This window comes from Sciurus vulgaris (assembly GCF_902686455.1).
Source record: "Sciurus vulgaris genome assembly, chromosome: 3".
Lineage (NCBI taxonomy): Eukaryota > Metazoa > Chordata > Mammalia > Rodentia > Sciuridae > Sciurus > Sciurus vulgaris.
The window spans coordinates 38,175,522-38,188,616 of NC_136463.1; the positions used below are offsets into that span (position 1 = coordinate 38,175,522).

A 13,095-nucleotide genomic window follows, 5' to 3' on the forward strand; every position below is an offset into this window, starting at 1 on the left:
GCCCTGGGTTCGATCCCCAGCACCGCAAAAAAAAAAAAAAAAAAAAAAAGGATGATGATGATTAGTAAACATTAGTAAAACTACATTAAAAAAACCACCACCATTTCTGACTACTTGCTATGGGACAGACACTGTGCTAAGCTCTCACATACACTGGCATATTAATCCGCACAATAATGCTATGATATTTGAGCACCATTTTACGAGTTAGGAAAATAAGGCTTAGAGGAATTGTGTAACTTGTCCATGATCAGACAGACAACAGAAGTGACAAAAATGAGATCTAAATTAGCCTGATTCTAGAGCCCCTGAGCTTGATAACTCTACAGTACTCTACAGTTAAAAAGCATTAAATATATTCACAGTGTATAATTCATTGTATACCCATGTGAAGATTAGACCTTTAAAGTAAATATCAAACGGTTGGGTTTGCTGGTATTTTTGGTTTTTGGTTTTGTTTTTTTAAATATTTTTTTAGATTGTCAATGGCTCTTTATTTTATTTATTTATATGTGATGCTGAGAATCAAACTCAGTGCCTCACACATGCTAGGCAAGCACTCTACCAGTGAGCTATAACCTCAGCCCTATTTTTTTTTGTTGTTTTGTCTTTTTGGTACTGAGGACTAAACTCAAGGGCACTCAACTGCTACATCCCTAGTTCTTTTTATTTTTTATTTTGAGACAGGGCCTTGGCAAGTTGCTAAGAATGGCCTCAAACTTGAGATCCTCCTGCCTCAGCCTCCAGAGTAGATGGGATTATAAGTGTACATTACCATGCCCAGCTATTGTTTTTTTAACAGATGGTTTTGTATAACAAACTACTTGCATCTTTTCTTCTCATGTCTTCTAATGTTCATATAAGCCCCAAATATATCCCTACCATACTAATCATTACAAATACAAGTTCCCTGAAGGACCAAAAGAATGACTAATATGATAAATAACTGAAATGATTTATACTAACCCTAGAGGATATATAAATAGGCATTGTCTTAAAGTTATTAAAAAAAAGTAAATTTGGACAGTGAGGAAGAAGCATGCATAAAAGGTAACACCTTCAAGAAGAATTTTTTTTTTCTATTTAAACTGTAAAACTCTCAAAATACTGGTGTTTTTCTATAAGAAAGCAATTTATAAAAGTCATGCAGAACTTAGGCAGTTTAGTGAGACCCCCCCATCTCAAAATAAATATTAAAAAGTGGAGGAGAGGGCTGGGGAGATAGGCTCAGTGGTGGAGTGCTTGTCTCGTAAGCACAAGGCCCTGGGTTCAATCCCAGCACGATGGGGGAACAAATGGAGGAGAAAAGATAATGAAAAAAATAAACAAATAAAAGTTTAAAAAAATTAAAAATAAAAATAATAAGTAGAGGAGGCTGGGCAGGCAGCTCAGTGGTAGAGCTCTTGCTTTTGCTTAGCATGACCAAGGCCCTGGGTTTGATCCACAGTACAACCCAAAATTAAAAATTCCTTATGCATTGAATAAGCAAAATTGAACTATCTTCAAGGAAAATTTAGTATCAGCCCAATATCTAAAGGGATAATAGGTAATGTTCTATTGATGCATTAAAATTATACATAAATAATAAATAATTTTAAAGAAAGGGATATAGAGTATTTATAAAGTCCTTAACTGCAAAATACCCCACAAATTTATATGATACTGTTTGGTGAATATGGTTTAAACTTGCTAACAACAATGAGAGGCAAACAGGGACAGGGTGAAACAAAGGCAGAACTGACTGGAGGCCTAAGGAGCAGCACCTGGAAGAGAAAATTACAGATTCTCAGACTCCCTCCATGTTCTCACATTACACAATTACTCTTTCTCTCTCCCAGGCTGGCAATTAACATTTTACTGGATTTATTCTGTGAAGTGGCCCTAGTAAAGGTGGGGACTGGGATAGCACAGGGAAGTAGTTGTGCACCAGAGCACAACTAAAGGCAAAAATGAGACACCAGGATGAAAGCAAAGGGATCAACTGTAAAGGTAAATCTTCACTTCTCACCTACCTTTTCTAAGGAAGCTATTACACACTGTTGTCTTCCAAAAGGATGGAGTAAACCAAGAAAAAGGAAGATAAGGCAATAGAGGATCCAACATGAAGAATTCCCAAGATGACTGTAAAAACTGTAAAAGGACAAACTGCTCCAAGATGAATACCTCCTTGAAAAAAAAATATACAGATTACCTGTCTGACATATTTAACCATAGTGTCAAACAAAAATCATCAGAGGTCATTGTTCTGGACTAAGTTCCTGTACTAGGCTCCAACAGACCAAGCTAAAAATGGAGTCACTTAAACTAAAGCTCTTTGTCACCAAGTTGAAATTAAGCTGAAATCAGGGTTAGCAAGAGAATGCCTGAACTTTCCAAATATGCCAGTTTTCAATGGCATATACTCTAATTCCCTCTGCCTAATTCCTTTCATACAAAAAAGATCACCTAAAATAATCTGATGTTAACCAGGTATTTTTCTGTTGTTCTGTCTCCTTGTCCATGCCTTATAAGGAAAGTGACTGTGAAAAACCAATAAGGTTTTTGTTTTTGTTTGTTTTCTTCAACCCTATTCTATCTATAAAACCAACCTCCTTTGCTTGGTTCATGGGAATATGTATTATTTATGCAATGAAGTATCAGCCTATTCTAGAATTTAAAATAAAGCCAATTAAGATCTTTAAATCATTATAACTTTGCTCAATGAAAAGAGTAAATCTCTGTCACATACATACAAAATGTTAGCCCCTTAAAGCTGCTACAACAGAATACCATAAACTGGGTGGCTTTTAAACAACAAAGACTTATTTCAACAGTTCTGAAGGCTGGGAAATCTATGATCAAATACCAGAAAATTCAGAGATGATACCATCTTACTATGTTCTCACAAGGTGGAAGGGAAAGGCAGTTCTCCGAAACCTATTTTATAAGGGCACTAATTCCAAATCCCATCATCATCGCCCAAAGAGCCTACCTCCTGACAGGAGGAGAAATAAACATTCAGATACTTATATACACAAACTCAAACATACACTCATATGTTGTTTATGTATATGTTCATTTCAATAATATAAAACAATGTTTGTTTTGCATATATAAATATAAAATGTTATATACAAAACATTTTATTTTAAACATTTAATATTTATAAACATAGTAAAACCTTTTTGACATACCTGTGTGCATATATTTTATAACATATATATAATTTATACATAATATCTCAGTTACTTTTTATTTCTTGGACTCACCCAAAAGGGTGAAGAGGTAGTTAAAGGAAAAGATTGTTCTGAAGACAAATTTTTAATAACTCAGTGTTTTTTTGGTTTTTTTTTTCTGATTTTGCCTAACTCCAGTTTAATTTTCAGGTAATTTTGTTCAAAATAAAAACTATAGATTACAAAAAAAAGAGAGAGAGAGAATGGAGTGACCCTTAATGAGTGCTGTGGAGCAAATCATTCAGGTCTTTTTGTCAACCTTCGGCTGGGAAGGCACAGACCTGTAAGAGGCCTGAAGAAGGCCTCAGAAAGCACCACTCACTTCTTCCTCAGTCTAATTTCTAATAAGAAGAAAGATCCCAGGGTAAGAAAGTTTGACATCCTCAACCACTCCAGTCTGGACCCATGCCAAGACAGCTGCAGTAGGCACCTTTTTTGGCCCAGACACAAATTCTAAAAAGGTTTTCCGCAAAACTACCTTCAACAGGATGCAATGCACTACAAAAAAACTAACATCCTTCCTTCACACAAGTTGAAATGACTCTTGAAATATTAGCCAAATCCACTTAGCAAATTTGGCATAGACTGAACTCTCTTAATGCAGTAACAGCACAGCAAAGCCCATGCAGGGGTGCTTATTTTCAGAACAGCTACAATATCACACATGGGTTCACATATATTTCTCTCAAATTCTGAATGTAAAATAAAGGTTTAGAAATTCAGAAGCAAATATGCCAGTTTTCATTTATTTCCTTAAAAAACAGCCTTCATTTTCATACAGACACAAAAAATTTATCCATTCAAATTTCCCATAATCTCTAGGGCTTATCTGTCAGTACGGTACTATTTTTAAAAGAATATATTGCCCAAATATGGCTCCTAAAACTTACCTAAGTATGTAATATCTCATTTCCTTATTCTCCTCTGCAAAACCCTCCATATCAAGATGGCAAAGGAATAGAAGCTTTTTCTTCAGATTGTGGCCTTGTAAACACAAGCTGCAGTTCCTCCTGTTGCAGCTGCTTAAAACCCAGGAGGACAAGAGATACTATGCCTTCTTGGCCCTGCTTCAGTCAGACTAGTTTATTCCTGATGGTCTCAAACTACAGGCTTTTTGTCTACTTTGTCCCCAATTTCCCTATTTCCCCACCTTTCCTCCTTCTCCCCCTCACTTGGTTCACACACAGAATTAGTTGACTTTCCAAAGGGGTTGAGAGGACAGAGGGAGAAATCTAAAATTCTGTGTAATTGGAAAATAGCTGCACTGCTTTAGCTGCAACAAATATGTTTAACTGAACTTTCTTCTGACAAGTCACCAGAAAAAAGCTCCACTGCCTCTCCTGACTGCCAGGAGCACATGACAGGGAGGCCCCAGGGCAAAAAGAAGGCAAAGTTTACAAGGACAACTAAACCAAGAAAATAATGGGGTCATGAAAGCCTGAGGGAAGAAGACAGCACAGCCTAAGTAGGTAATTTGTGAGATCCAATCAGAATAAATAATACTGATTATCATACTTCAAGAGGGTGAAAGCAGGTAAGGAGGAAAAGAAAGCCAAGTAGAAAGGAAACGAGCCACTGAAGTAGGAGTCATAGTTCTAATTTTCAGGACAACACAGTGATACTTAAGAATGCACAAAAATTTTAGTCACCAAAATCTGAGAATGAGAATGGAGCTAATACAAAATAAAATATGTGGATAAAATCTCTAAAGGGAAAAGGAGCCTGGACAAATATTTTGGACAAAGAGGTTTAATCCAGTTTAAGCAGGGAAGAAAAATCCTGCCCAGAAATAATACTGGGACATATATATTACTATGAAAATAAATTTGCAGTAGAAATTTTTAAAAATAAATAATGGTTAAACATTATACAGAAACATCTTCCTGCTTCAGCTTTGAATTAAGTAGATGTTCACGATATTGTTCTCCTGTAATGGGAGCAAAAATAATAGCAAAAGACTAAAAGTTTAAAACCTATAGAATGACAACTTCCTGAGGCAAGTCCTCAGGATTGGTTTAATCCACTGGAGTTTTATTTAACCTGAATCATGCACCATAGAAAAAAATTTCCCACCAAAGTGCTGGATAGAAATAGTTAATAATCTGATGTCAATCATACTGAGGGCTTATTAACCTTTCAGAGAAATTCTCCAAACAGAAGTATGCAAATGACATAAAGCACATTTGATGACCAAAATTCAAAAATCTTAATCTTAGTACATCCAGGTAACCCAAATTGAAAAGAATCAATCAGGTCACCTAACGTAGCCACCAGGCATAATAAAATAAGTAAGTCCCTAATTGTTCTCTGGTCTGTACCACTTTGTGCTATCCCTTCTACACCATGTTGGTACCTGATAGAGACAGTCAGGTTTACTTGTTCCTTTAGAAAACGAAGCTGCCATAGGAGCCCCTCTGTCTTTACATCTCTTCAGGATAAAACATCTCAAAAATACAGCACTGGAGCCTTTGTTCAGGACAGTTACAGCAGCCACAGATGTACAAACAACTCAATTTTATACATATCTAAGGATCTATAGACCATTACCAAAAGAGAACCATTCTTTGCCTTCGTTATGCAAGTTCAACATTCAAAACACAAATAAAGCACTGAGTATAGAATAAGATAGCCCATATGGCACTGAAAAATATGTATCTGAAAAATAAACAGAAGAGGGCACATGAGTTTATGAGGCTCTGTCTAAACAACCGAACACATACAGCAAACCAAGATCCAAAAGTAAAGCTAGAATTCCTACTCTTTTTTGGATATTACCCATTATCTTTCTGTAATATTAGAAGTCAAAAAATAAAAAGTCATATTCACTCCTCCAAATTTGAAACATTTTAATCTACATGAATAATGTCTCCAAGATAGACACATACCTGGCACAAAATCCAACTAGAAGCCCACATTGATCCCAGCATTGTAACATGCCAAGCACCAAGAATGATGGACCAATTTATCCAGCAGACAATGATGCATTCACTGACTTGATTGCAACGCAGACTGAGTTATACTGCAGCACACCCAGAGGGACTGTTTTACGTTAGGGTTTTTACAGCAGAGAAATCTTAGATTAAAGGTATATCATTATTGAAAATCAGCTGACCTTATGTATAAAAGTTTCTTTGTGAACTAAATTCTGTTTCACTGATTCATATGCATAGCCTTGCAGCAATGCCACATGGTCTTGATAACTGTGGCTTTCTATTAGGTTTTGAAATCAGGTAGTGTAATTCTTCCAACTTTCTTCTCTGTTTTCAAAGATGGCTATTCTGGTCCTTTAGATTTTCATAAAAAATTTAGGATCAGTTCAAATTCTTGGAAGAAAAAAAGGCTGCAAGATTTTGTATACACTGAATTTATAGATAAATTTCAGGAATTTCTAGCTAGAATACAGAAATGTGGTGGACCTTTGTATATTGATCATGTAGCCTGTGACCTTGTTAAATTAATTGCTAAACTCATTTAAAATTTTTGTCAATTTTCAGAAATAATTCACATACGATACATTTCACCCACTTAAAGTGTACAATTCATTGGTCTTAGCATATTCATATAGTTATGATATGGAGATAGGAGAAAAGCAAAGAAAGTACAATTTTTAACAGAAAAGAAAAGCCTGTGTTTTAAGGGAAAAGTAGCTATTTTATGGAACTGTTGAAAGGCCCAAAAGAAAGACAATATAAAAGCATCCACTGGATTTAGCATTACAGTAGTCATTAGTAATTTCTTAAGAGCAGTTTCAATAAGGTTGGGCTGAGACCAAACTAGAATAGCTTGAAGAATGAATGGGAAATTAGGAAGTAGAGAAAACACTTGTGAAAATTTTGGCCATGAAGGGGAGCAGAGAGATAGGGCAGTAGTCCAAAGGGAATGTGGCCATCAAAGAAGGATTTCATAAAGATGGGAGAGAGCCAAACACATCTAAACAAGGAGGAATGATCACCAACAGATATGATCTAGCAGAAAAACAGTATTTAAAATATAAAGAAAAGGATGGGAGCTGGGGTTGTGGATCAGTAGTAGAGCACTTGCCTGGCATGTGTGAGGCACTGGGTTCAAGTCTCAGCACTGCATATAAATAAATGAATAAAATACAGGCCTCACAACATCTAAAAAAATATATAAAAAAGAAAAAGAAAAAAGAGAAAAGGATGGCCTAAGGAGGGAGAACACTGAGTGCTTATAACAAAAAGAAAAATGAGAATGTGAGTAGATATACAAGTAAGTTTGAGATGAAGTGTTAGAAAGGAAAATTTGGGGCCTAACAGTCACTATTTTTTTCTTATCGAAATATATGGCCAAGTTATAAATTAAAAGTATACAGGGAACAGTGCAAAGCAATGGCTTAAGGACAATAATGAGGAATGAAATTGTTACAGTGAAAAATAAAACGTCAAATTACGAGGAGAAATAAAAAAAAGCAGAAGAACAAGAAAATTTTCACAGCACAGGCAAGTTTAAGAAGGACCTTAGGGCTGGGGTTGTGGCTCAGTGGTAGATTCCTTGCCGGGCATGTGCAAGGCCCTGGGTTCGATGCTCAGCACCACATAAAATAAATTAATAAAATAAAGCTATTGTGTCATCTACAACTAAAAAAATTAATTAAAAAAAAAAAAAGAAGGACCTTAGCAGGCACAATGGTGCATGCCTATAATCCCAGCAGCCTGGGAGGCTGAAGCAGGAGGATCAAGAGTTCAAAGTCAGCTTCAGCAAAAGTGAGGCGCTAAGCAACTCAGTGAGACCCTATCTCTAAATAAAATACAAAATAGAGCTGGGGATGTGGCTCAGTGGTCGAGTGTCCCTGACTTCAATCCCTGGTACCAAAAAAAAAAAAAAAAAAAACCTGAACGACAATGATCTCAAGAGGTAAATAGTGTCAGACATGTGCCTGTAATCCCAGTGACTCGGGAGACTAAGACAGGAGCATTGCCAAATTAAAAATTCAAGGCCAGTTTGAGAAACTTAATGAGACCCTCCCTGAAAATAAAAATTAAAATAAAGGACTTGGGGTGTAGCCAGTAGTAGAGGACCCTTGGGTTAAACCCCCAATTCATGTTCCCCACCACCACACACACACAGGCAAATGTAATTTCAACAATCAGGAAGAGGAGTGTCAATGTGTCAATTAAGAAAACATGACAATGAGAAAGAAACCAGGACAAAAACAGAAGGAGCAAAGGGCACAAAGATAGAATATAGGGCACATTGGAGAAGAGTCAAATATCTAGTGTACCTGAAATAAGAAAAGAACATTGAGTACTTAGAGAAATAGACTAGAAAAAATCAGTTGTGGTCAGATTGTGGAAGAATTTGAATGCCATGAGTGAAAGCCTTATTCATTATTAGGCAAATTACATAATCTGAGTTTGTATCCTAATCTGTTAAATGAAGGTAATTAGCACTTACTCTACAGGACTGTTTGGTTTGCATAGTACATGCCTTATAGTAAGTGCTCAAAAAATGGCAGTAAAGATTGAGGTTGACATGAGACCCTTAACGACCTAACCTCTATCCTACCAGCCTCTTCTTCCATTCCACCAACCATACTCTCTTCCTTAACATCCCAGTAATACTCAATGATTTGTAATTGCCTAAACATAGTAAAGGTTTCGCTGGTACCCCTTTCATCTTGTCTACTCTACCATCGCTACCCTTCCTGCTATACAGATACCTCTCAGTCTTTTTTCTGATCATCCTTAAAATCCCAATTTAAATATCTCTGAGACCTTACCAGATCCCTAGAGAGCTCATCAAACCCACCATAATAATGATTACAGTTGTTTTAGGTATCAAAAAAATAAGTATCACCTGAGTTGCTGCAAACAGAAGCGCTTCAGTGTTTTGGCAGCTCCAGCCGACTTGCCACCATTGAACAACTTTCACTGCCAGACAGCTAAACCTTAAGGTCATTTAAAAAAGAAGCTCAGATCCACCCGCTATTCACAGGGACCTCCCAATCTGATGGATCCCAGTTTTCCCCAGAAGGAAACACACACAGCTTGCTTCCACGTTGTTTCTTAGAGTCCTAGCTTTAAAAATCTGAGTAAACATTCTTGGACTCCCCCTAAGTTTGTCATAATAGTTAAGTTATAAGACTGAGAAATGGAGTTTGGGATGCTAATCAATGCGGTGGGTACCATTTTGTAAATAAGTTTTTCTTCAAGTTCCTTAGCTACCAGGTTCCTTACATGGAAGAGAATGTAAGATAGTGTAGGGCAGGGACTGATTTTTGCTATGTCTTTAATATGCACAACGGTGTTTTATGCATACTATTTATGTTTACTAATTGACAAGGACTACAGTAATTTAAAATAAATATAGATTCGATTATGAATTCAATATCAATAACACTGAGTTGCTGAGCTCCCACTACCTGCACAGCATTTTTCTAGAAGATTCACACAATTAAAGAATGAGGAATATACAGTTTCTCTTCTCACAGGGGCTAAAATCCAGTGGAAGGTGGAAGAGTAAAGCAATATAATGAAAGGCCATTGTGAATATGCATAAAATCTGAGTTGGAAAGCTTATTGTTTGTTAAGGTAGAAATGTAGAGGGGAGAGCATTTCTAGACACAAAAAAAAAAAAAAAAAGTATCAGCCAGTGATACTTATGATACCAGACTATACAATCCCAACTAGTCAGGAGGCTGATGTAGGAAGATCATTCAAGTCCAGGAGTTCAAAGCCCACTTAGGCAACATAGTGAAATCCCCATCTTAAAAAGATAATACATAAAATAATAAGCACCTAGCACAATGGTTGGCTGGACAGTAATATATCCTATGGGTAACAGGATGATCAGTTTGCTTCATAGATCTCAGTGATGGAGTGATGGCCACTGGGGTTTAAGGTAGAAAGACACCAGAGAAGACATAAAATACTACACTACTGCCTTAATCCAAATAAGAATTAAGAGCAAGAGCAGGGGCAATAGAAAGGTGATGTCAAGAGTTATTGGGGACTGGGGGTGTAACTCAGAGAACTCCCCTCCATGAATGAGGCTCTGGGTTTGATCCCTAGCACTAACAACAAAAGAAAAAGGGAAGGAAGGAAGGAAAGAGTGAGAGAAAGAAAGAAAGAAAATTTTAATTAAAAAATAATATACAATACAAATACCTAATTTAAGGTGGATGTGTTGGTACACATTTGTAATCCCACCAACTTGGGAGGCTAAGGCAGGAGGATTACAAGTTGCAGGTCAGCCTGGGCAACTTAAACAAGACTTTGTTTTAAAAAAAAAATAAACAAAAATAAATAAATAAACAACAAAAAGTTGAAAACTTGCCTAGCATATGCATGGCCCTGGGTTTAATCCCTAGTACTGTAAGAACAAAACAAAACAAAACAAAAAAAACCTAGTTAGATATGAGGGATGATGGAAAGAAGAATCCATCACAGCACTCATATTTCTGGCTTGGGAGACTAGAGAAATGCGAGTGCTATTAATCACAATAGGACAAGGCACAGGAAGTGATAAGAGAAGAGAACTGAAGACCAAAAATTAAGGTGCATGTGAAAAAAAGTCAAATCTATTCAAGTATTTGAGAAGGATCAGAAAGTCAGAAGAGTAGAAGAGAATAGGCATAAAACATAGGGCATAGTTTCAAGGAACAAAAGGCCAATGCTGGTTATTATTGCCATTAGGAGGTTACCAGTGAGTTTCTAATTGTAATTTCAGTGATTTAGTAGACATAAACGACTAACTGGAATGGATTAACTGAATAGGACTATAAATTAAAAGTTGAAGACTGAGCATTTGTTTATTTCTGCTCCCTATGAAAAGTGCACGAAAATGACAATAAAATAAAAGAGACAGAAGACCCTAAGAACAAAGTGAATGAAGAGGAGACCCCAACAGATAAGAGATTTCAAAGAAAACAATTTAGAAAGTGGAAGGTAAAGGAATAACTGACTCATAAACCAAAGGACTCTGTAGTAGGGAAGTCACTTTAAAACAAAAATCATTCTCTTTCAGCACTCCAGGAAAACTCAGATATTAGAAACACCCAGTATATCTCAACTAGCAAGGATAGAGACAAGGCTAAAAACAAAGTCTGTAGTTTACTTGAAAGCATTGTACCAATGTTAATTACTTAGTTTTAATAAATACTAAGTAAGGGTTGTCGGATAAAATATAGGATGCCCACTTAAATTTGAATTTCACACAAACAAGTTTTTATATAGATATGTCTCCATGCAGTATTCAGAACAACTTATACTGAAAATTATTCACTGTGCATCTGAAATTCAAAATTAACTGGGCATCCTGTGTTTTATTTGCGTTACCTGGAAACTCTAGGTTAATGTACTATGGCTATGGAGGATTTAACATTAGGTGAAATTGAATGAAGGATACACAGGAACTCTGTGCTATCTTCGCAACTTTTTTGCAAGCCTAAAATTATTTCAAAATATAAAGATTTTTAAATTAAGCCTAAAAAAGAATTTTAATAAGATAAGATGATGTTATATGGAAAAATACAAGAAAGTGAACTATATATTCATTGAACTGTGTATTCATTATAATTCCCCTATCCCCCTACCCTCTGTCTTTTTTCCCTCTCTCTCTTTTTTTTTTTTTTTGGTACTGGGAATTAAACTCAGGTACGCTCTACCACTGAGCAACATCCCCAGCCCTTTTTATTTTTTGAGACAAGTTCTTATTAAATTGTCCAGAATGGCTTCCAACTTGCAATCCTCCAGGCTCAGCCTCCAAGTCACTGGATTACAGACTTATGCCACCATATCTGGCTTCATTATGATATTATTTTTTAAATTAAATTTATTAAGGGATAAAAATAACTGAAAAAATATTATGTAGTAATTATTAATGGATGATTATTTTCATATCCTTTTTTTGTCCTTTCTAGATTTCTAACTTTTCTACCACAAACACATATTACTTCTAATAACTTAAAAATATAAAGCTTTGCACTGAGCACAGAAGCATATGCCTATAATCCCAACAACTTAGGAAGCTAAGGCAGGAGGATCCCAAATTCAAGGTCAGCCTCAGCAACCCTGGCTCAATATAAAAAATTAAAAGGGCTAGGAATATGACTCAGAGGTTAAGTGCCCAAACAACCACCACCAACAACAAAAAAAAAAAAAAAAAAGAGGAAGAAGAAAGAGAAAGAAGAGAAAGAGAGAGAAAGAGAAAGAAAGAAAGAAAGAAGGAAAGAAAGAAGGAAAGAAAGAAAGAGAGAGAGAAAGAGAGAAAGAAAGAGAGAGAAAGAAAGAGAGAAAGAAAGAGTGCGCGAGGGACAGGGGGTGTAAACGTATGCATTACATTAGAAGTCACAGAAGCAATAAACATTGTCAAGTGGTTGTCCTGAGCCCTACTTACAGCATTCATAATTTCAGATCCATACTTAGTTAAGGTTATAGAATAAACTCCTGAGACAAATACAGACAGGGACACAGCTCCTATCTTCTGAATGGCAAGAAAGGAAGGTGGGAGATGAAGAAAAGAAACTACTGCCCTCAGTTAAGAAGTACTAAGTTGCAGATCTCATAATGACCTTTGCTGTCTACTCACCACTAAGGCACCATGGCAATTGGGAACCTCAAGAATATCAAGCAAGGAGCACTGAAAGAAAATTTGGAGAGCTACAGGGGGAAGGAAGAAGCTCAGGAAAGCTAAATGAGAAATGCTAAGAAAATCTATACATAAGGACCCTCTCACAGGCCTATTTATAAGCAAAACTGTAACAGAAACTCAAAACTGGAACCAGTTTCCTTATTTACCTTATTAAAGCTTGACAGAGATGAGCCAAAACATAGGAAGAATGATATTTCAATACTGTTCTCAAAATAAGAACTATAACATGGACAGTTTACGTCTGAGGTAATCAAAAGTCTTTCAATTC

General features: G+C 36.2%; 1 protein-coding gene across 9 annotated transcripts in view; it reads right to left on the minus strand.

The window, feature by feature from the left end:
- The window catches only part of ACACA (acetyl-CoA carboxylase alpha), a 273,697-nt gene that overhangs the window by 192,699 nt on the left and 67,903 nt on the right, over nucleotides 1–13,095 (minus strand). The window contains exon 4 of one of the 9 annotated variants that reach the window (XM_079132077.1): nucleotides 4,106–4,237. The exons of 7 other annotated variants lie outside the window; for them this stretch is intronic. In XM_079132077.1, the coding sequence (XP_078988203.1) occupies nucleotides 4,106–4,237 (132 nt within the window). Of the gene's footprint in view, nucleotides 1–2,012; nucleotides 2,150–4,105; nucleotides 4,238–13,095 lie in introns of those variants that run through there. One more of the 9 variants, XM_079132076.1, reaches the window with a different exon arrangement.